Consider the following 26,041-nt stretch of genomic DNA (forward strand, 5'->3'; position numbering starts at 1 on the left):
ATTTTATATAAATTTAAGAGAAACACGTGCCGTTTTTTTAAGGTCATTATATTTTATCATGCATTGCTATAAATTTAAAGCATGATTTTGATAATTTCATAATTTTTCCACGAATTAATAAAAGAACCCAGCCATAAAGTCAACAAAATTAATCATTTGTTAATTAAAAAAAAATAGGTAAAGGTAAAAATTTCTCAATGAAAAAAATAATTTTTCTAAATTTTTTCTGCATTTTCTTGTCAATTTTTCATTAATAATATTCAATATGAAATAAAAATAAATATATTTTTTTTTTCCATTTAAAAACAGCTCTATTTATAAAATATTTATCAATTTTTTTTCGATTATTATTGATTAATATTGATCGATTAAAAATGAGAATTTTCAAATTCAAAAAAAAAAAAAAAGGAGAAAAAATATATTTAAGATATTTATTTTATCAGGATGGTTTCAGTATTTTCGTAGCGTATTGCTACAGGACAAGAAAGATAAAAAAAATAAAAAAAAAAAAATGATGATTCGAGTGTGCTTTATCAAACTCAACGCAACGCAGACGATCGAGGGCACGTCTACACGCGTGCCTTGTCGTACTTTTCCCAGATTTGCAACCCCCTGAAACCTCGATTTAGTTCTATCATCATCCAAAGGTACTTTCCCCCAGTATTTTTTTCTCAACACCAAACGCAAAAATAATAGACCTCCTCAATTTTTCCCCAAGTAATCGATTATTATTTTTTCTTTTTATTTCAACAATAACATACACGAAAAAAAAAAATAATATATATCCATCAGTAATATAAAAAAATAAACTTTCAAGTGTTATATATAAAAGAAAAAAAAATATATTTTTATAATTTATAATAAATTAATTTTAGTATTATTATTAATAATAATTTATATTGAAAAAAAATAATAATTTTACGTAAATTTTAATGAAAAATAATTTTGTTAAATTTGAAAAACTTCTTACTAAATTTGAAAAAAGAAAAAAAGAAAATTTTGTAGTTTTTCTTAATCATCTTGATGACTCAAACTTGGTCATTCATGAATGAAAGAAAAAAAAGGAAAGTATCATGCTAAAGATGATGAATATTCTTAGAAAAAAAATTGCAAAAAAAAAAGAGAAAAAGTTACAACTGTCTTACGAATTTCCTTCCGGTCTCATAGACTTCCTCTCAGTTTCTTTTATTTGTAAAATTTTTAATCCCATTAGTTTGACCAATAGCCCAGCATGACTAAACATTTCTTTCTTTTTTTTTTTCTGTCACAATAGTCCAAATCATCTCTACAAAATAAATTTTATTATCATTTTGTTTCATTTAAAATGTACCTAAGATTTATCTCTACTAAGAAAAAAAAACAATAAATAAAAATTAGACAAATATTTGTCATCTTAGTTCAAAGTCTGCAATGATATAGTCTCTGATGACTAAAACTGATTTACATCATCTTAATAAATAAATTAACTATCACCATGAGTCATTAGAAAAATAAAAAATAAATAATTATATTTTAATAATGAAATAATAATTTTAGAAAATATAAAAACAGGTGATGAGCACGGATTAATCCGCGTGCTCATCACCTGTTTTTTTCAATTGAAATGACTTGTAAATTACCATAAAAATTATAAATAAATTAATAATTGTCAAGTCAATTTTATTATTAATTTTTTTAAATTCTTATTATTTTTTTTTTTTATTTAATCATCACCCCTGGTTAGCCATGACTCGACAGATTCCCAAAGGCACGTTTCAATTATCCCGGGGACTTGCTCCCACGACTTACTACCCCGTTATACATCCCCCACACATACACACATTTGTATATATGTGCGTATATATTAATATCGATTGTAACTTTATAACATGTATGTAAAAATAATATATATGGAAAAATTTAACCGGCAATAATAATTATTGTAAATTAATTGAAATAATTTAATTTGAATGTGATTTAAATTATTCATCAAATTCTCATGTTAATTTTATTGTTAATTAATTTATTATTGATTTGCAATAATCAAAGTTAAATTGTTGAATAAATTTATACTTTTTTTTTCAGTATTAATATGGGTGTATTGTAATTTTTTTTTAGGTGAAAATTTCATTTGAAAAAGTAGAGTAATATAACTTTTTTTTATTTGAAAATTTATTTGAAAATTTAAAAAATTGAATACTGTTTTTACAACCACAAAATTTAAGCAAAAGTTTTGCCGACATAGAGCCTATAATAATCGATTTATGATGCCGACAAATAAAAGCGGTATAACCTTCAGTTAAAAATAAAAAAATATATATAATGATAAAAATGAAAAAAAAATTTTCGAGGGTTGTAAAATTTATCAAAAAGGTTTTTCCGCCAAAATAAAAAATTTAATATATACGTGTTTATTGTGGCATTCGGTCAGCTTTATTTAAAATGAAAAATATAAAAATTTTATATAAATTATTGTGTTAAAATGATGCATCTATAAAAAAAAATAGTTTTTCTTTTTTTTTTTATTTTTAAATAAATTTATAGAAGCATTGTTGAAATTTTTTTAAAAAGTGAAAAATAATGCGTGGTATATATTTATTTGCAAATTATGTGAAAAGCTAAAGAGACGACCTGGAATTCAGAACTGAGGGCGTCTCGACACAGGGTCGATTATGTCAACAAAAATTGAAACTCAGTGGTGCTCTATGTCTACACTTGCAACATTGCAACAACGAAATTTTTTTTATTTAAAGATAAATTCTATAATAAATATTATTTTTATATGAAAATTAATTTTTATTTTTACTTGGAAATTAATTTTAAAAACAATTCTCAATTTTTTTAGTTTATTTCGACAAATTTTTAGTTAAAAAACAATTAATTTTTATATTTTTAGGAACTTATACAAATAGATAAAAGCTAAATTATAAATAAAATATTTTTTACACTTTTAGAATTGATTGTTTAAATAAAAATATTAATTTTGCATTTAAAAAAAAAATTAAAAATCATAGATTGAAAGAAAATAAACATAATTTTACTTTTAAGAAATTTTAATTATTGAAAATACTTATCGGTATACTGTTTAACAATGAATCATAGTTTTACGTTTTAAAACTTCTGATAGAGATGCATAAGAAAGAAGACGAGACAAGATTTCTAAAGTCTCGACAATTTCGAAAAATGACAATGACGACAGTCGCGTCTCAATCTCGCCCCGTCTCACGTGCATTTCTACTTGTCATTTTGAAATTTAAAATTACAAAGGATCCAGCTAGAAAACTGAAAAACAATTAATCTTCTAAAAAATTTATATTATTAAATAAATAAATTATCAATATATTATTTAATTAAATATTTTTCAAACTATATCATTTAAAAATTAAATCCTTGTAAATTAAATAATAAATTTTCCATCAATAAATTCATTGAAATATTAAAAAAAAAAAAACATCATTTACCTTGTGGTTAAAATAACGAGTTGATTGATATCACACTGAAGACATCCAAGATAATATTACAAGTGGAAAAAAAAAAGAAAAAATTGATGCGACGATTAAGTAAGTGTGATATTATGTAGCACATCACTCGAGACGATCTTTACTAAAACTACATTAAAAAAATTCACAAAATATTCATGTTTAAATTGTTTGTGTTTATTAAAATTTCATAAAATCAAATTATATTTTTACGTATATTTTTTAAACAACTATTTACAGTACTAGAAAAAAATTATAATTTTAAAAATTCATCAACAATAATGTCTATTGGAATTTATCGAGAGAAAAAAATATTTTTCATTTTTATTTTTTATGTAAATCCATTATTTTAATTATTATTGTTATTGAAAATATTTAATGATCTATTTATCTTTTTTTAATAATGGCACTTGAATAAAAATAATAAAAACAATAGTTATTTATTATTTTTAAAATGTCATTTTAATTTGCTCTCGTATAATTATTTTTGATCATTTTTGTTATTTCAATTTCAATCATCTGTTTATTAAATTATCCATTTTTTAAATATCATTTTCATATAAAATTAATTATTTTTTTGATATAATAAAATATATATATTAAATATATCCCTATAATATTAATCTAAAATTATTTTTTAAATTTTTAAAAAGCTCATATTTTTCCAAGAAAAAAAAAAAAAGAAAAAAAAAAATCATTTTTGTATTTTTTTTTAACAACAATCATCTTAATATATAATTATTTAATTTTTTTTTTAATTTTGAGATTCTAGGTCAAGGTCTTATTGCTTATTCAAGTGGTAAATTTAATTGGAATAATTTTCGATTAATTTCGACCCTGAGACATACTTAAAACAAATTTGTTAATTTTATTTTTGCTGATATGACTTGTTAAATTATTATCAAGAATATATAAATATAGAATTATGTTTTATCCAAGCTTTTTAAAATCTACATTAATAGTTGATAATAATAATAATAATAATTGAGAATCGAAAAAGTATACATTGTCGAGACTCATTAACCTCTTTAACCAGTCATTAATTACAAACTAATAATAAATTAATTAAGTCTATCATCATTGTGTATTAGTAACACATCAATGATTAATTTAAATATTCAATAATCATCAAATCTAAATATATTAGTATATAATTTCTTTTTTTTTGTTTCTTTAAATATTTTTTTTGGCTCTGCATTTTGTGACAACAATTAAAAAAAAAAAAACAATATTCCATAATTTGATAAATCAAATGCAATAAGGCAAATTCATCATAATTAATTAACTCTACATGCTGATGAATTATAAATTGCTCGTAGATAATTTGTTTTTCTTTTTAATTTAAAAATACATAAAACATTCGTGTTAATGAAAAAAAAAAAAAAAAAATAGTGATTATTAATTTGTTAATTAAAAATGCCAAGGGTTTATTAACTCTGAGATAAATATTATTTGTTTGCTTGCATTTTTTTTTGTTTTTGTCATTAGCTATTGATTGATTTTAATTATTATTAAAACCAGTGATTAAAAATATAGAGAATATAATTTGTTATTTGCTTTTTTTAATAAATTAAATTTTGAGTTATAAATTATTGCTACCAGTTTTAACCATCGTTGACAATTAATTATTTGTTTTTTTTTTTTGTTATAAATATTGTCAATGTTATTGTATGACTATATATTTTTATTATTATTACTATTAAATTTTTTATATAAAATGTTGATTTTCATTCCATTAACAGCATCAGTCTCATTTGTGATTTGGAATTTCAAGTTGATCCTCATTTAATTTGTGATTCCATTTTTTTTTTTTTTGTTTATTTTTCATGCATGATGTCCACCATGTTCTCCAGTTTGATAAATCACCTTTTCTTCTCCTTCCATTCCACGTCTAATCGGTCGAAATAATTAATTTTTAAAATAACTTTTAATATATATTTTATTTTTTTATTTTACAAAAGCAAGGCTAAGCATTATCAAAAGAGCCAAGCCATGCAGCCGACTAGATAAAAATGAATTCTTTATTTTCAAAATTTACACAATTATTATTTAAGTATATGTAAATAATGATAAATAAAATAAATCCAATAAAGAAAATTTAAAAACTAATAAACAATTTTAATTTTACCAACAACAAAACGAACAAAAAATAAAATAAAAATAATCAAGGTAAGGCTGAGGTAGATTAAATAATTTTTTTTCTAATTTTAATTCAGTATATCATTATGACATAAAATAATAATAATTTTATTAAATTTGAGCTTTATTATTATTACCTGAGCTTTACCAAAATTTTCAAAAACAAATAAACAAAAATTCAATTAAAAAAAAATATTAAAAACCAATGACACAGTGAACAAACAGTGACTACATTTTGTTTTTGTTTTAAGCTAGGGTTACAAGGATTCCAGTGAATAATGAAGTGGTATAAGCAACATGATATTTAAATTATTATAAATAAAAAAAAAATGACATTGTTAAATTAATTATTTACATGCAATAATGTAATGGAAAAAAAAACCTACGTGCTATATAAAATAATATATATATTTTTTCTATAAAATATATTAATAAAATTGCCCAGTGCCCCCTGAATAATGAAGCACCAATTGTTGTAAATTTATGATGGCATAAAACAAATAATATACTATTTAATGAAAAAAAAAAAAAAAAAAAAAATTCTATAAATAATATTATTTGATTTTTCATTTGATACTGGTGTCCCCGTACGTAGCCTATATGTAAGCAGTGGTATAAGTGGCACGTGAAGGTGCAGTGAGGACTCTGGATGTCAGGATTCTCGTCGAGTGTAAACTATTAGATACCACATTTTTTCCAGCGACGACAATAACATCTGGTACATCAACAGTACCATTTTTTCTTCGTATTTTTAATAATTCATTATTATTTAATTTTTCATTATCAAATCCAGATGACGAAGATGATGAAGATGAAGAAGAAGATGATGATGTTTTTGATGCTGTACTTGATGTTAAACTAAAACATGATTTTTTGGTATTTTTTTTAATATTATTATTTGTATTATTATCATTAATAATTAATGTTTTTTTATTTGAAATTATTTGTTCACGTTTAAGATGATATTGTATTAAACGTTCTATTTCTTGTCTTTGTTTTTCATCTGGTTCCATTGATTGCATTGATTCTTTATCAAAACTATCGTCATTTTCATGATTTTTATTGTCATCTTCATCTTCATTAAATTCTTGACTTGATATATTTGATTGAGCTGAACCATGATCAAGTTCTTTCCATTCCCAATCATGATCAACAACATTGTCATTGTAGGTATTAACATCAACATCATCTTGATTAATCCTCGACGAGTTGGATGAGGATAATATTTGAAGTGGTGAGGATAATGATGATGATGAGGATATTGAGGATGATGATGATGAATCATTTAATTCATTTATTAAGGATTTATCTATTATCATATTTTTATCGGTACGCACGGGGGTGCTTGTTACACAGGGTGACTTGAATGATACAGGCGTTATACGATTTATAATCGTTTCTTCTACGCACTTAATTAATCCATCTTTATCAGCATAATTTCTTGATATTGCTTCTTGTAGTTCACGTCTCAGTGCAAGTGTTTCTTCCTCAAATGCAGCTATCACACGATCTTCATTGCTATATTTATCGAAATCGAATATTTTTTGTGTTTTTATTTCTTTTTTTTTTTTTTTTGTTTTATTTTCATCATTATTTATTTTACCATCTATTTAAAAAAAAAAAATAAGCACCAAACCACCATTTTTTTTATCTATTTACATGCATTTTATAAAAAAAAAAAAACGATAAAAATTTATAGTTTTTTTTTCTTTTTTTTTGAAATTGATTTTTTTTTTATATGAAATAAGCAGAGAAATTAATCAATCATCAGCAATTGCCCAACGAAAATATAAACAATAATTAATTTTAAAAAAATTTAAATACTCACTTTGAATTAATTTTTAAACGTGAAATTTCTTCTTCAAGTTGAATGATTTTTTTAGAATCTTGATATTTTTCTGCAGTTAATTTTTCAAGATGTTCCTGTTGAGAAAAAAAGATATTTAAAATTAATAAATTGTACAAGTCTATAGTTTATGTTAGCAAAAAGAAACAGGCAAAAAATTATGTGGAACAAAAAAAAAAAATACAATATATAGAAGAATAAAGTTTAATTAAGAAATTAAGTTGGTGATCATGATGGCGGTTGGTGGTTGGCTATTGGAAGGATTGTTGATGAGGCTAATGGACGATTGTAACATGAGAAGACGAAGAGGTCGAGGGACAAGCCCTGACAGCTACTAAGTGCCTCAAACCCTCTGTTATAACGTTCATATTTTCTCATCTATTATTTTTCTTTCTCTCTCTTTGGCTCTCTTACTTTTATTTTTTCTATTTCCCCACATATGAAACCTAATCATCAAAACATTCAGTACATCTATGAACACGCCCATTTAGAAAATAGATCAAATTTTAACAGAGCCATCCATTTTAGAATCATCAGAAAAATTATCAATAAAAAATTGCATTTTTTTTTTCATTCGAAATAATTATTTTTGTATTAAATAAATGCAAAAAAAAAAATTGTTTTATAGCAATAATATTGTAAGTAAATTAATTACAATAAATAAATGAATTTTTTTTTTTTTTACAATCAATAATATTGTAAATAAATAAATCTTAAAAAAAAAAAATTTTTTTATAATTAAAAATATTGTAAATAAGTAAATTTAAATGAATAAATTTAAAAAAAAAATTATTTTTATAATGAAATATTATTGTAAATAAATGAATGAAAAAATAAATAATTTTTATTATTAAAAATATTGTAATTGAATAAATTAATTGATCAAAATGTTAAAATGATAAATGTCCATGAAAAAAATTAAATAAAAATCAGTGTATTAATGATGCAAAATAATAACAAGGTTCCTCAAATTTTCCACATGTGTGATGATGCTATTTGTATTCAGGTAAGCTAGTAGCAATGCCAACTAAAAATTTTTATGGTTCTTTTCTTGCAAAATTCAATGATATATTCAATCCACGTAAATTTACACCGAGCCAACTAATTTCAATGTAAACTTATAAAATATTGTCTGCATGTAATTTTTTTTTATTTCACACAGAAGAATATTCAAATGACAAAAAAAAATAAACGTAATAATTTATTAATACTTCATTTTCATGATAATAAAATTATGTAAATTGATAATCAACTGTTGAAATATTTAATTTTATAATAAATATTAAAAGTACCTAGTTTTTAACTTTAATTTTTTTTTCTATTTTTAAATTTCAAAGTTAACAGAACTTGAATATATTTTCTTAGAAAAAGATGCGAAAATTCACGTGGTAACGATAATAGTTAACCAGAATAAGATTTGTGAGGGAAAATATAGAGTTTGATAGTCCGCATCACCTGGCCCTTGTCCTGATCAAATAATGTTCACGAAAAACGTCGTGTAAACACAGTAGTATTCAAGAGGATAAAGAAAAAAAAAAGGACTAGGGGAAATTTTTACAGTTTTTTGATGTGCCGATGATGGAGTTTCATGTATTCATGATAATAAAAAAAAAAAAAAAAAAAAAAATCAAGTGAGAAACTAAATGTAAAAATAAAATAAATAATATAAAAAGATACCGCTTTGTTTTTCATTCCCACAATACTTTCAATATTACCAAAGCAGTCATCTGACTTTTCTTCACATTTACTTTCATTTTATTTTCAGGTAAAAAAAAACTATTCAACGTTTTTATTTATGGTCACAACACACGAGTCGATATTTCAAATAAATAATTTCATTAATTTCTATTGCTCTAAAAACATCATACTAATTTTAACAAACTTTTTTTTTTCATCGTCTCAATTGATGAATAAAATTTCTATTTTTATATTTTATTTTTCTACGAGAAAAATGTTTTATTAAAAAAAAAAAAAAACAATATCAAATTGAAGTTAATAATTTCGATTAATTCAAGGATTAATAATCATTAAATATTGATGATGTTATTGATGATCCTAATGATGATTCAAGGCTGTATGTTAATTGGCCAATCATTAAACTCTCAATATTAATTTAATTATTATCTCACTCGTAATAGTAACTAGTAAATTCTAATAAAAAATTATTTCGATTTATCTTTAAACAATCGAAATACTATTTAATACAAATAATATAAATCTCACCTTAATATCTTTCATCTCTAATTGTGTCTGTTGATTTTTATCCTCAACAATTGATGTTACTTTAGCCATCATTGATTCATCAAGAGCTCTACTTGCATCTCTCATTTCACTAATGATATCTTTATCAAATAAAAACAACAATAAAATAACAATAACAAAATTAATAACAACAACAAAAAAGCTAATATTTACCAGACAACATTCCAGGTTGATAATCCGATGATGTTTGATTTTTAATTTTTGATAATTCAGCTTTAACATTATCCAATGATAATTTAGTCTCATGAAGTTCCTTGAACATTCTACTATTGGCCTCTCTCAAATTAGTCATCTATACCAATAACAATAATTAATTAAAAATATAATAATAATAATAAATTAAAATTAAACAACAAACCTGTTCAATAAGTGAAAAAACAAGTTTATTATTTTTTCCAATAGTAACAATTGAACTTTCACTCTCTCCTGTATCTGAATCATCACTATTATCACAAGATTTAATATCAGCTGGACCAAGACCAGGATCAGAATATCTTCTATGTTCACAATTTAATTCATCACTATCATCAACATTGTCATAAGCATTTGGTGGTAATGATGCATAATCACCATTTTCACAATATCTTGGTGTTAAATAATTTGATGTATTATCTTGTAAACTTGAATAACCATTTGGCATTGTTTGATTTGCAATAATATACTGATTATTATGTGATATATTTTTTCTACTTTTATCTCTATATATTTTATTATATGTTTGTGGCTGTTGATGATGTTGTTGATGCTGTTTTTGTTGCTGTTGTTGTTGTTGTGGTACTGGACGATATATTGGATATAATGGTGGCATTGATATTGGCTCCATTGTGTATGCCATTGGCATTGCTGAATAACCACATACACTTGGATCAGACATTGCTGTAAATAAACGTTGACCAGTATGTGGCTGCATATGAGCTGGTATACCAGATGGCTGTTGCCAAAACATTTGTCCATAATCTATACTACCACTACTTGAATGACCATTTACATTTTCATCTTTATTAACACACCAATTATTATTTACTGGATTTAATTTTTTACCACCATGTTTCTTTTTATTTCTTCTTGATGAATTTGATGATTTATCAATTCTATCTGTCTTCATATTTTCTGATCTGTTATTTAAACAAAAAAAAAACATTATTAATTATACATTCATTTAAAGGTATTATTTTATTTTTTTATATTTACCTGATATTCATGATTATTTACTTTTATTTATGATTTTTTTTTTTTTGGAGCAATTGTAAATTATTTCTTGATATTTGGTTTATTATTTAAATTTATTCGTTACCATGTAGTTTATTGATAAAACCAAATAAATAAATCAATGGTTGCTAGCAATTTAATTAACAATAATATTTGATAAATAATTCATCATCAAGTTTAATATTAATACTATAAAAAGCCGCCATTGTTGTATATAAATTATCAAGTTTGTTGAAACACACAAATACAAAATTAAATATAAAAAAACGGTCAATGATATAAATTAACACTCAAACTATCAACGACGACAAAATTTCACTGATGTATTTTTATATATGTACAAATACACTAGACTATTGTAGCAAATATTTATTGACCTTGAATATTTTGACGCAGAGAGAGAAAAATAAATAAAATATCAAATAGTTAGGTTATGTTAACACCTGACATATATTTATAATTAATAATTAATAATAATTATTATTTGATGCTATGGAACCAATGGATAGACTTGATGATGATGTTGTTGACCTCACTTTTTGATTAAAAATATTTTAGAAAACATATGGTGATGATAAATAATTGGATGTTTTCTTTTTTTTTTTTTCTATCAATTCTCTCCCTCTGGCTACGGAAATTTACGGAAGTGTACGGAAATCCGGGATAATAATAATCGGGGTGAAAATATATTTTTAAAAATAATCATTCGGTTAAACTCGGTAATCATTGTCATTAAATTTTCAAAATGGCCGAGTTAAAATGTTGGAAACTTGGCTTAACTTTTTACTGTCACTCAGTGGTCATATTGTTGTGATTATGATTTTTTTTTAATAATTAAAAATATACATCCAGAAAATAAATAATACATTGATTGTGATATTTGCTAATCAGTTGAACTTTGACCATTATTTCTTGGTAAAAAAAAATAAATAAAAAAATTAATATGACATTTTAAATAATAATGACTAGATACCTGTAAAGTGACTTTTGTTTTCTCGACTAAAGTGAGCTCAATTTTTAATAATTAAAATTAAAAATAATTAATTATTATTAACAATGGGTAATAAATCAAGTTTATTATTACGTGAAGAAGAAATTTCACAAATACAAGAAGCAACTGGATGTGAGTTTAAGATTTTATAATTAATTTTGTCAATTTATTAATTTGTTTTTTTAATAAATTTCAGTTACTCCAAATCAAATTGAAAGATTATATTCAAGATTTACAAGCCTTGATCGTGGTGATTGTGGAACATTAAGTCGTGAAGATTTTTTAAGAATTCCTGAACTTGCTATTAATCCACTTGGTGAAAGAATTGTTAATGCTTTCTTTGATGAAAGTGGAAATGACAGAGTTAACTTTCTACAATTTATGCAAGTTCTTGCACTCTTTAGACCGATCAAAAAAAATAGTACAAATAGACTTAATTCAAGAAAGGAAAAGTTAAAATGTTGGTGAAAGTTTTTCACTATTATAACTATTTATTTATATAATTATTATTAATTATTAATAATTTATTTCAGTTGCATTTAAAATGTATGATTTGGATAATGATGACATGATATCAAAAGATGAATTGCTGGCAATTTTACACATGATGGTTGGAGCCAACATCAGGTATTAATAATCAAAAAAACAAAAAACAATTAACATCAATAATTTGATAAATAAATGATTAATTAATACGTGTTATTTGCAGTGAAGAACAACTAACGAGTATTGTTGAACGAACAATTTTAGAAGCTGATGAAAATGGTGACAATATGATATCGTTTGATGAATTTTGTAAAGTTCTTGATAGAACAGATGTCGAACAAAAAATGTCAATAAGATTCCTCAGTTAATCACAATTAAAACAACAAAATTACTGGCTTTTTTTTTTTAAATATTAGATTAATTATTGTAAATAGAAATTTGATGTTTATATATTATTTTTTTAAATGGTAAACTCTTGTCAATTTTTGTCTATTAAATAGATTATTAATTGACTCAAATGGTTGTACATTATATTTATCAACAATTAATAATTATTATTTTATTGTCAAAATAAATATGTACTTAGATTAAATGCTAATTGAAAAAAGGGAAAAATAAAATTTATTAATTATCAATGAAAATCAATGTAATTTTATTGCCTATATATAATTTACATATATTTTATATATGACTGGAATATCAGGCCAATATGCCTGGAAAACTCTGCCAGTAAAAAATTAATAAACAAAAAAAAATAATAATAATTAAAACAAATATTCGAAAAATAAAATAGTGTCATTGAAGAATCGAAAAAAAAAAACAAAAAAAAGTTACTATTCTTTTTTTTTCTTTTGCAATCAAATTTTTTAAATTAATTGTTAAATATATATTGTTGTTGTTTTTTTTGTTGTTGTTTTTTTCTGTTGACGTACATATTTTTGTTTTTTTTTTTTTTTGCATTTATTATATATTAAAAGAAAACATGAGAATTTATTCTCAATTAAATTTATTCTATCTTAGGCTGTTGATGAAACAGCTAATTTTTTCAAATGATCCATGAATACCTGAAGACTGACATCATCAGTAAGAACTGGAGCTCCACTTTCCTGAATAAATAAAAATTATTAATTAATAAATACATTTAAAAATTTAATTTAAACTACAGAAAATTAATAATTCAAGTAATTGTTATAAATAAAATGAAAAATAGTTAATAATTAAAATACAAGTTGTGATTATTGTTAGACAAGTATAAAGCTGTTATTTTTAATTGCCCCATAGCCGCTAATAATTTCAACTGAAAAGTAATTTATAATTTGAAAAAACTAAAAAAAAAAAAGATTTGTTTTCTTTTGTAAAATAATAAAACACACCCCATTGGGCATCGGCATCCCCTTGTTTGCAGGAACATGGTGAAATTGAATAATAAAAAAAATTAATCACAATGATAAAATTCATAACGAAAAATAAGAAAAAAAATATATTTAGCAATCGCATTCATAACTGAATGACGATGTTATTATGAAATTGATATTACATAAATGTTTATTGATTTGTTAACTTACCGGTCCATATCCGTACATGTTGTTGTGTGTTTGGCTTGGATTGACCTTGCTGAGTAAAAATCTAGCTTGTGATCCACCCTGTTCAGTGTCAATATAACGTGGTGCTGGAAATCTTCCAGCTAATATATCAGCAGCATCATCAACAGGAGCATTTAATAATTGTTTAAAATTTTCATATTCAGGAAGTTCCTGATATTTTAATTGACGCCATTGTGCAATAGTCTCTCCGTGAAATATAAGAATTTGGAAAAATGTATCCATAAGAAGAATTCTGTCTGGTTGAATTGATGATGTATCAAGTAAAACTGGTTCTGGTGGTCCATCAAAACCATAACTATATAAAATTGGCTGTACCATTATTAATGAATTTGTTAAATCTTCACGCATAAGCATATGACGATAAAAACTTGTTTCATCTGGTGAATTATTAAATACTTGAAGAAATTGTGATCTTCTAAGATGATACATAAATTGTGGATACAATGAAAAATTTTCAGCAAGACGAAATGTATTTTGATCGTCTTTTGAAAATTCACCGAATTTTTGACACAATCTAATGAGCATTCTATCAACCCAACGTAATACATCAGTACCATCATCAGTTTCAGCACGAAATACAGCAAGTCTTGACATTAATACAGCTGCTGATTCTTGATCAAAACCAGCAGCTATATGATTCAATGATGTTGTTGCATCAGCCCAATTTCTAACAATAGTTGTAACACGAATTCTTCTTTGTCCACTGCTATGTTGATATTGTGTTATAAATTGTATACAACCTCTTCCACCTTGTGGTATTGGTGCAGCATGTTGATTAACAACTTCAAAAAATAATGCTGTTGTTGTTGATGGTGTTAATGAACAAAATTTCCATTGACATGTACCACCAAGACCAACTTCTTGTTCACTAACACTTGGTCCTTTAGTACCAAGTGATACACATGGTCCAATAGCACCAGATACTTTAATTTCACGTGATGTTTTTATTTCAAGTGTTGCATTAAATGCCATTTTAAGATTATTTTTATCATCTTTTGTAAATACACGTTGAAATGTTTGTTTAAATAATGTTGAATTAAATGAATCACCCATAACCATATGTCCACCAGTTGAATTACAACATAAACGCATTTCTAATAAACCAGTTTGATCAAGTGCACATGAATATATATCAATAATATGTCCATTTGTTGCTGCACGTTCAGCAAGATTATCATAATGTTTTGTTGCTTTTTTCATATGTTTTGCATTATCTTTTTGTATATCATGATGTGATCTTATTGGTAAACGTAATTCATCAGTAACAACTTGTCCAGGACCTTGTGAACATGGACCACCAAGAAACATCATTATTCTAGCACCAGTATTTGCATAACTTGCTTCAAGTAAACCAGTTGCAACAGCTAATGCTGTACCAGTTGATCTTAATGGACGTTTACCAACACCAACTGGCCATGGATCACGTTGTAATTCATTTAATAAATCAGTTAAATTCATATCACATTTATGAACTGGTTGTAAAAATTTATTTGCTGGTGGTAATGGTTGACCAGATGGATTTCTTTGTGAATTTATATTTTGTCCAGGTATTGGACGTCCAATACCAAGCATTTCTTGTACTTGTTTTGGTTGAAGATCTTTTGTACCACGAAATACATAACTTTTACTACAACCATCACAACCAAGTTCATGTACTTGTACCATTTTACCAAATGTTATTAAACCAATTAATGCACTTGGTGGTAAAAGTGATATTGACATTTGTAATACTTCTTTTAATGCACTTAATTCTTCTTCATCCATACATGTATCAACAACCAAAAGAAATATTGGTGGTAAACATTGAGCTCTCTATTTAAAAATAAAATAAACAAACAAATTGAATAATTTTAAAATTATTATTAATATTCAATTGTTTTTTTTTATTATTATTTTACTTACTGAAATTGTATATTCAATTGTTGAAAATGATGGAATTAATTCAGCTGGTTGATGTTGTTCAGTAATTCCAGAATATTGTGGTGGAAACTTGACAATTAAATTACAAAAATATATTAGTAAAAAATATTATTTAATAATAGATAAAGATAACTTACAGGATTACGTTGAAAACAAAAATTGCAAATCCATAATTTAGCACGATAATCAACTTGACAAAATGGATTAAGAATTGCACGACAAGTTGATCTTGTACATAGTACTGGATCATATTGAATTGGTGGTAAATCTGGTCGTTCTTTGATAGGTTGATATAGTGTACCAAGTGGTACAACAAGTCTTGTTGCTTCTACACTTGATGAAGGCCATACATTCCACGTAAAACGTACACCATCACGATCCTCATTTTGTTGAATAAATTCTTCATAAGTCGTCATCCTTTTTACAACAAATTAATATAGAAATTATTTATTTATTTTAATATAACTTGATTGTAATAGATAATAATACACTTGTTGTTTTAATAATTCAAGATGTTGTATCCACAAGCTGTTTCATTATGTTATGTTTAATTAAATAATTAAAACTTAAGGTTATACACTTAAAACTTACCTGAATTTATATTTTTATTAATTTTAATAAAAATAAATAATTCCGTTAATGGATAAACAACAATATATTTATTATATTACTTTAATTATATCATGATTTAAGTGTTAATTAATAATTGTGGATAATTTGTTTGTTGAGAATTTCAATTGAACAAATTGTGTAGCCGTCATTCGGGCCACGTCATTCTTTCTATTCGTCTGCTATTCGTCGTATAAAATTATAGGGATATTTCATATTTTCCCTAGTGTCAAAATCAACAAAATAAACATTCTCTTTTTTTTTTATTTTTAAATTTCATAATAATAATAATGAATGATTGACTGATTGAATTTAAGCAACACAAAATCGACATTATTTTTCATTCATTTTTGAATGTAATTTTATTTATTTATTTGTTTATTTACATTTATTTTTTTTAATTTTAAAATTAATATATTTTTTTTTGTTTAATTTATCCAGTATGAACTACGCCCCAAATTTTGAAAGGATTAAATTCATCCATATTAGCTTTACATGAAGATACGCAATTCCATTCAGCTTGACACTTGTTTTTATCATTTTGACATTTCGTTGGTGGGTCACCAATTTTTGCATATGGATTTTCAGATGTATCACACCAATAGGATTTATCTCCGGAACAATATTTACCACAGACATCAGATTGAAATATATTATGATTACAAAATGCCTCTGTTACTGTTAATACTTGACGGACATTTATTGCCAAATTTATAATTATCAAAATCATCAAAATAACATGATTTTTTATTATTATAAATTTCATGGTTGATTTATTTTTTATGATTGATATTGAATTTACAAGTTTATGTCTGTAAAGATAATTATTTTAATTATTGTGTTATAATATTCAAAATAATAACAATACCTTGAGGAAGAAAAAAAAATATTTAATTTAACAAATTGTGATTTCTTCAATTTTTGTTTAAAAGTTGATATTTTTTTTTTTTTCTTGGGATATTTTATACAAGAAAAATAAACGATTTGTATGATACATATATTTGTTGTTAATGTCTATATGCAAAAAAACACTTGTGCACATTTTTGGTGAAATTAAAGTGAAAAAAAAATTATGTTAATTGATAATAAAATTTATGTGTGGGTATAAGGTGTTTATTTTTTGTAAATATAAAAGTCATTTATAATAATTCCAGGTCAAATCATTTGGTCAATTTTATTCTGCATAATTTGAAAAATTCATTAATTACAATTTTATAAATATTATATAATAATATAAGCCTTTTTTTTTGTTATTACTTGTTTTATTTTTATCAAAATCTTGTAATTAATAATGAAGACTATTCAAATGACCAGATGTTAATTATAAAATAAAAATTTAATTAAAAAATAAATTTGATGATACAAAAATAAATTAATGAGTTAAAAAATTTTGGGATTATCAATATTTATTATAGGCGGAATTTTGTTGCATAAATATTTAAAATAAAAAATAATAATCAATACAAAAATTTTTGTTATAAATAAAATTTATTATTCACAGGGAATAACAAAAAAAAAAAGAAGATATTCAGGAAAAAAAATTTCCTGAATATTTTAAAAATTAAAATCAATAATAAATAAAGGTATTTTTCACAAATAAAATTTATTATTTTACAGGAAATAACAAAAAAATAATATTTCAGAATAAAATATTTCCTTAAATTTTTACCTGGATCATGTGCGTAATATTAATTGTCATAAAAATGATAAACAGTAATAAAATCAAAAGAATTCGACATTTCATGTATTTTTTATAACTATCCTTGAAATTTTAATGTGTAAAAATAGTATAAAAGGCAAACTAAAAAAAAATAAAATCATTAGACGTTTTGCTAGACGACATTCAATATATCTTCTCCAAAATAAAAAAAAGGTAATATATATTATCATAATTATTTTGTATATACATATAAATTAGATTATTCTCGAAAATAATTATTACTATTTCACGTATATTTTTTTATTATAATAAAAATTGATTTTGTACTCTTTTTTTTACAGGCAGAGACTTGAAAATATCATATCTACAATAAAAGAAATTCAATATGAAATTTTTAATGGGAAAACAGTTGGGTATTTTGATGATGCTAATAATGCCGATCTTGACAGTAAATGGACAAGCATTTTGTAATGTTGATCTTTCCGAAGATAATAGATGTGGCAGATATTGTGAAGGAAGTGAATACCGTTGGTGTTATACATCTGAAAATCCCAAAGCACAAATTGGTGATTCAGCAACTGAATGTCAAACTGATAAAAACAAATGTAAACTAGAATGGCAGTGTGTAACTAAATGTAAACGTGCTGGTCGCTGGTAAGCACTTAGCTGATCAATAATTTGATGATTAAATTCATTTTCAAAATAAATGTAATAAGAAAAAACTTATTAGTTTAATAATAAAAACATATTGAAAATTGAATCTTTCAAATGTATATTGTTATTATTAATAAATATATAATTTATCAACATATAAATTCTGATTTATTTTTTAAAATATATTATTTCTTTTATTTTTTTTCTGTAAATAATAAATATTTTTTATGGAAAATTTTATGCTTTTTTTTTATGCTGGAAAATTGTTTATAATAAAAATGTGACGAAAAATTTTATTACTTTGATGATAAAAATATTATTTTCTACATGAAAGACGTGTATTTTATTTAAAAATATATTTTTTTAAAAAAGTGTTACTTTTCAGGGAATAAAAAAATTTATCCCCAGGTAAAAAATAATGTTAATTTTCGACATTAGATAGCGTGATAAGCAAAAATATTGATATATAAAATGTCAAAGTTCGCTCTACATTTTTACCTGGGTCATGTGAGTATAAATCGAATCAATAATATAAAATCGAAATTCGTTTTTATTACTATCTTTATAAGGTTTATAAATTACAAAAATTATTTGAAAAAAATAATAGACAAATTGAAAAAAAATTAATTAAAATAGTTGACCTCATCAATATCTCCTTATAAAATAAAAAAGGTAATATTATTAAAATTATTTTATATATCCATATATGATTATTAAAATTATTTAATTTTTTTAATTAGAATTAAAATTAATCATCTTCTTTTTTTACCCTATTTTTACAGACAGAGATTTTGGAATAATTATGAAATTTTTAATGGGAAAAGAATTTGGTATTTTGATGATTTTGATGATGTTAAATTTGGCAGTAAATGTACGTCAAGTTGTAGCAAGTGTTGAGGCATTTTGTGATCATAATATGTTTCAAAAAAATGAATGTGGTAAATATTGTGATGAGGACAAATCATACTGGTGTGACACATCTGAAAAACCAGATGCTAAAATTGGTGATTCACCAACAGAGTGTTTTCTTAATGAAAATTCATGTAAGCCAGAATGGAAATGTGTATCTTCTTGCAAAGTTAATAAGGATCATTTAAATCCATATAAAATTTGGGGTAAAAAAACAAATAAATAATAATAGATAAATTTATTTTTAAAATAAAAATAAATACATGTACACTGAATGTAAAAAAAGGAAAAAAAAGTAAATGTAAATGTAAAAAATGTAAAAAAAAATTAAGTTAAATATTAATAAAATCACGATCAAAAATAAATTTAAATAATTCATATTATTAATCAGTATTTAATTTATTAACGAATAATTTTTTTTTTATTTTTTATTTCTTTTGTTGTTTTTTGGAAAATAATAAAAATTTTATTTATAAATAAAATTTATTATTTGCAGGAAATAACAAAAAAAAAAAAAAGAAGATATTCAAGGAAAAAACCATTTCCTTAATGTTTTTAAAATTAAAAATAATAATAAATACAAGTATTTTTTGTTATAAATAAAATTTATTATTCACAGGAAATAACAAAAAAAAAAAAGAAGATATTCAGGGAAAAACATTTCCTGAATATTTTGAAAATTAAAATCAATAATAAATAAAGGTATTTTTCACAAATAAAATTTATTATTTTACAGGAAATAACAACTTGTTTTATTTTTATAAAAATCTTGTAATTAATAATGAGAAAAATTTAAATAATAATTATAAATATAAATGTTAAAAAATAAATTTGATAATTAAAAAATAAATTAATGAGTTAAAAAATTTTGGGATTACAAATATTTATCATCCATGGAATTTTGTTGCATAAATATTTAAAATAAAAAATAATAATAAATACAAAAATTTTTGCTATAAATAAAATTTATTATTCACAGGAAATAACAAAAAAAAAAAAAGAAGATATTCAGGGAAAAACATTTCCTGAATAATTTAAAAATTAAAATCAATAATAAATAAAAGTATTTTCCCAAATAAAATTTATTATTTTACAGAAAATAATAACTTGATTTATTTTTATAAATATTCTGTAATTAATAATGAGGAAAATTTGAATGTTAATCTATATAATAAACGGACGTAGCCGGATCCTTGGAAACGCAGTTTTACGCAAACTATATTCGCCCAATTTACATGAAATTTAACATAGATATTTAGTTTGAGCTCGGGAGGGTTTAAGTCCACGAAAAAATCACCCAGGTTACTTTTTACGATCACCAGGAGGTCAAAATGATTTTTGCAATTATCTTCAGGGTTTTCTCATTATTAAATATATTTTTTCAGAAAGAAGAGATTAAAAAATATTGCTTTAGTTTGTAATGTTGGTTTTCGGTTCACCAGGATGTCGAAGTTGAATTTTTTCATCATCTCCTGGGTTTTTTTTGATGAAACAATATATTTCATCGAGAAGAAAAGAAATAAAAAAATGCATTGGTTCTTAATGTTGTCCGGTTTATCAGAATGTAGAAATTGAATTTTTTCTACATACCTATTTCTTTTATTTTTAATTTTTTGAAGAATCAAAAATAAATATACAACCAAGTTCAGCGAAGCCGAACACGGCCGACTCGTTATAAATATAAATGTTAAAAAATAAATTTGATAATTAAAAAATAAATTAATGAGTTAAAAAATTTTTGGATTATAAATATTTATCATACATGGAATTTTGTTGCATAAATATTTAAAATAAAAAATAATAATAAATACAAAAATTTTTGTTATAAATAAAATTTATTATTCACAGGAAATAACAAAAAAAAAAAAAGAAGATATTCAGGGAAAAACATTTCCTGAATATTTTTAAAACTAAAAATAATAATAAATGCAAGTATTTTTTTATAAATAAAATTTAAAATTTGGCAGGAAATAACAAAATAAATAATAATATTTCAGGAAAAAACGTTTCCTGAATATTTTGAAAATTAAAATCAATAATAAATAAAAGTATTTTTCACAAATAAAATTTATTATTTTACCGGAAATAACAAAAAAATAATATTTTATAATAAAAAATATTTCCTTAAATTTTTACCTGGATCATAAAAATGATAAATAAAAATAAAATCAAAAGAATTCGACATTTCATGTATTTTTTATAACTATCCTTGAAATTTTAATGTGCAAAAATAGTATAAAAGGCAAACTGAAAAAAAATAAAATCATTAGACGTTTTGCTCGGCGACATTCAATATATCTTCTCCAAAATAAAAAAAAAAGGTAATATATTATCACAATTATTTCGTATACATATACATATATTATTCTCTAAAAATTATTATATTATTATTTCAAGTATATTTTTATTATATAATAATAAAAAATAATTTCATTGATTTTGTGTTCTTTTTTTACAGACAGAGACTTGAAAATATCATATCTACAATTAAAAAAATTCAATATGAATTTTTTAATGGGAAAACAGTTGGGTATTTTGATGATGCTGATAATGCTGAATTTGGCAGTAAATTTACGTCAAGTTGTAGCAGTACCTCGGGCATTTTGTGATCATAATACGTTCATGGTTAACGAATGTGGCAAATATTGTGGTGATGATAAATCCACTTGGTGCGATACATCTGAAAATCCTCATGCGCAACTTGGTGATCGAGCAACAGAATGTGAAACTGATCCAAATAAATGTAAACCAACATGGGAGTGTGTAACTAGATGTAAAATTAATTGGAATCCATTAGATACACTTGAACCTGGTGAAAAATTTGATTCATAATTTGAATTCATTTTCAAAATAAATGTAATAAGAAAAAACTTATTGGATTAATAATAAAAACATATTGAAAATTAAATTTTTTAAATGTATATTGTTATTATTAATAAATATATAATTTATCAACATATAAATTCTGTTTTATTTTTTAAAATATATTTCTTTCATTTTTTTTTGTAAATAATAAATATTTTTTATGTAAAATTTTATGCCACGAAAGATTAAACATACATGAATAATAAATATTTTTATTTTCCGCATTGTTTATACATAATAAAAATGTGACGAAAAATTTTATTACTTTGATGATAAAAATATTATTTTCTACATGAAGGACGTGTATTTTATTTAAAAATATATTTTTTAAAATAGGTGTTATAAGTTGTAAATATGTTTCTTATTTTTTTAATGATAATTAAAATGAATTTTCTTCTTTTTTTATCCTTTTTTTACAGACAGATATTTTGGAATAAATATGAAATTTTTAATGGAAAAAGAAATAGGTATTTTGATGATGTTTAATTTGGCAGTAAATTTACGTCAAGTTGTAGCAAGTGTTGAGGCATTTTGTGATCATAAAATGTTCCAAGATAATAAATGTGGCAAATACTGTGGTTATAATAGATACATTTGGTGTGATACATCTGAAAATCCCGATGCGCAAATTGGTGATCCAGCTAAACTGATCCAAACAAATGTAAACCAAGCTGGAAGTGTGTAACTACATGTAAAACTAATTGGGATCCAACAGATCAATTTTCATTAGTGTATTAATACTAAAAACATATTAAAAATTAAATTTTTTTAATGCATATTGTTATTATTAATAAATATATAATTTATCAACATATAAATTCTGTTTTATTTTTAAAAATATATTTCTTTTATATCTTTAATTGGTCGATTAACAGTAACCAAGCCTAGCTACGCACTACTATATCTGTAGTTGTTGTATTATGCTTATTAGTTATTTATATAACGAATTCTCGTTGCCTCAAAGGCTGAGCCACAAAATCATTTGATCGACTCTTCATGGCACGACATCATCAACATATCAAGAAATTAGAGTGGAGCAAATCTCCCCTTTTTCGTATGTATTATGTAAAACAATGGAAAATTTTTTTAAGACAATGTGAGAAACTCGCTTTCTTGTCTGAGTGACGCCGAACTGACTGGACGTCTCGTGTTAATTAGTCATTCAACGAAGGTGAGTTTGAGGTCAGATTTTGTGATAGATCAGCCACCGGCCGCCATGTGTTAGCCATCTTGATTATGTGGAGTTTTTCGATCAACTCAAGGCTGATCCTTGGGTTGATCTTGGTACTTATTTATTTATTTTGATTATTAAATTAGATTTATTTTTTTTTATTAAATATTTCGCACGGACGCGGTCTTCTTGATTAAGATTTTGATAATATTTAGAGTCTACGTTATTATGTATTTTGAGTACATTTGAGTACTCATACACTGAACGACCTCGTGGCTTTCTTCTAGATCGTTTGCTTTTGATTGATTTGATTAATTTGTCTTTGTTGTGAATATCTATTGTTTTGAGCCCAAGATTATGATAGTAGGTCTTTTTCCGGTTTTAGGGCGAATTGAAAACCTCTCGAATTTATTCTACGCTTTTTATACATATACAGTTCATCATTATTATGTTGATTTTAGCTTTGTTTCTATTATTATTATTATTTATCCAAGGTCAAATTCAACAGCAAGCGGTCCGAGAAGGCAAAAATGTCACCTTACATATTTTAAGTATATATATTTTTTATTATAATAAAAATTGATTTTGTACTCTTTTTTTTACAGCCTGCAGAGACTTGAAAATATCATATCTACAATAAAAGAAATTCAATATGAAATTTTTAATGGGAAAACAGTTGGGTATTTTGATGATGCTAATAATGCTAAATTTGGCAGTAAATTTACATCAAGTTGTAGCAATATCTAAGGCATTTTGTAATAGTAAATGGTTCAAAGAAAATCAATGTGGCAAATATTGTGGTATAGATACATATACTTGGTGTGATACTTCTGAAAATCCTCATGCGCAACTTGGTGATCCAGCAACAGAATGTCAAACTGATCCAAACAAATGTAAACCAATATGGAAGTGTGTAACTACATGTAAAACTAATTGGCATAATCCATTTAATCATTTTTCATTAGATAAGAATGATCTAGGCTACTCCTCTGTGGTTAATGAATAATATGAAAAAATTTATTGGATTAATACTAAAAACATATATCGAAAATTAAATCTTTTGAATGCATATTGTTATTATTAATAAATATATGATTTATCAACATATAAATTCTGTTTTATTTTTAAAAATATATTTCTTTTATTTTTTTTTCTGTGAATAATAAATTTTTTTTATGTAAAATTTGAAGCCACAAAGATTGAACATATATATATATGAATAAAAAATATTTTCAATTCCGCATTGTTTATATAATAAAAATGTGACAAAAATTTTATTATTTTGATGATAAAAATATTATTTATTACATATGAAGGACGTGTCTTTTATTTAAAAATATATTTTTTAAAAATGGTGTTATTCTCAGCCCTCAGGGAATAAAAAAAAATTTATCTCCAGATAAAAAAAATAATGTTAATTTTCGATATTAGATAGCGTGTTAAGCATATAACTTTGTAAGTCAAAAATCAAAGTATTGGCTTGCGGCAATGTCTCCCGGCTTCAAAGTCCAATGTACGAGAAGTGGCGACATTAACAAATATCAAATATTATCTATCCTCAATCTAGTTACCACATATATATTCTTAAATCAATGAAAATTTTCCAACAAAATGTTTAAATTGCGAGTTTTTTATTTACAAGTTTTTCTTATCAAAAAAAAAAGGGAATGACAATAAAAATAGTCTGCTTATGTTGTTCTCAAGTTTCAGATTGTAAATTAAACGATAATTAATGCGCAATTATTGTAATAAAAATGAATTGTAATTTGTACAAAACGTAAAATCGATACTTATAATAATTATTATATTCAATCAGTTAATTTTTTTTTAGAAATAAAATTTAAAATTTTGCAGGAAATAACAAAATAAATAAAATTTTAGAATAAAATATGTCATTGAAATAGTTTTATATTATTTTTAAAAAATTTATTTGTTATTTTAATAATAAACATGACAAAAGTATTTTGTTTACAAACATACATATTTTTAATGTAAAAGAAAATAAAATAAAATAACATTCAAAAATAAATTTAAAAAATTTATATTATTAATATTTCCCAATACTTAATTTTTTTTTTTTTTCTTTAAATTCTTTTATTATTGCTTGTAAATAATAAATATTCAATAAAAAATTTTATGCTTTTTTATGGGACGAAAAATTTTTCTTTTCAATTTTAAATTTATTAGTAATTTTTAAGTGGGGAGAAAAAAGAAAAATATTTGTTTTGGTACCACTGACTTGTCAATCGATAACTTCA

The 26,041-nt window shown here is 23.5% G+C and overlaps 3 protein-coding genes across 5 annotated transcripts; 1 reads left to right on the forward strand and 2 right to left on the reverse strand.

Moving 5' to 3' along the window:
- Positions 1 to 5,211: 5,211 nt before the first annotated feature.
- Positions 5,212 to 11,588, reverse strand: LOC122855760 (SWI5-dependent HO expression protein 3-like). 2 transcript variants are annotated; one of them, XR_006374094.1, is made up of 7 exons: positions 10,897 to 11,588; positions 10,064 to 10,820; positions 9,859 to 9,997; positions 9,667 to 9,785; positions 7,426 to 7,520; positions 5,984 to 7,115; positions 5,212 to 5,349 (listed from the first exon to the last, which is right to left on the reverse strand). XR_006374094.1 is itself a non-coding variant. In XM_044157346.1 (6 exons), the coding sequence occupies exons 1-6, from the start codon at positions 10,905 to 10,907 to the stop codon at positions 6,194 to 6,196; spliced, it is 2,043 nt and encodes a 680-aa protein (XP_044013281.1). In that variant the 5' UTR covers positions 10,908 to 11,588; the 3' UTR covers positions 5,212 to 6,193. The 2 variants fall into 2 exon arrangements, 1 of the variants encoding a protein (XP_044013281.1); XM_044157346.1 differs by having other exon boundaries at positions 5,212 to 7,115.
- Positions 11,589 to 11,696: 108 nt separating this feature from the next.
- Positions 11,697 to 13,032, forward strand: LOC122855761 (calcineurin B homologous protein 1). Its single transcript, XM_044157347.1, has 4 exons — positions 11,697 to 12,037; positions 12,102 to 12,365; positions 12,439 to 12,532; positions 12,615 to 13,032. Exons 1-4 carry the CDS (start codon positions 11,971 to 11,973, stop codon positions 12,757 to 12,759), a joined length of 570 nt encoding a protein of 189 aa, XP_044013282.1. The 5' UTR covers positions 11,697 to 11,970; the 3' UTR covers positions 12,760 to 13,032.
- A 14-nt stretch (positions 13,033 to 13,046) lies between these two features.
- On the reverse strand, positions 13,047 to 16,696 carry LOC122855759 (protein transport protein Sec23A). Of its 2 annotated transcripts, XM_044157343.1 has the most exons (6): positions 16,507 to 16,696; positions 16,053 to 16,332; positions 15,898 to 15,984; positions 13,957 to 15,807; positions 13,765 to 13,785; positions 13,307 to 13,497 (listed from the first exon to the last, which is right to left on the reverse strand). In XM_044157343.1, the coding sequence occupies exons 2-6, from the start codon at positions 16,329 to 16,331 to the stop codon at positions 13,408 to 13,410; spliced, it is 2,328 nt and encodes a 775-aa protein (XP_044013278.1). In that variant the 5' UTR covers position 16,332; positions 16,507 to 16,696; the 3' UTR covers positions 13,307 to 13,407. The 2 variants fall into 2 exon arrangements, with proteins under 2 accessions (XP_044013279.1, XP_044013278.1); XM_044157344.1 differs by lacking the exon at positions 13,765 to 13,785 and having other exon boundaries at positions 13,047 to 13,497.
- Positions 16,697 to 26,041: the final 9,345 nt, after the last annotated feature.

Source organism: Aphidius gifuensis, linkage group LG4 (genome assembly GCF_014905175.1).
Source record: "Aphidius gifuensis isolate YNYX2018 linkage group LG4, ASM1490517v1, whole genome shotgun sequence".
Taxonomy (NCBI): Eukaryota; Metazoa; Arthropoda; class Insecta; order Hymenoptera; family Braconidae; genus Aphidius; species Aphidius gifuensis.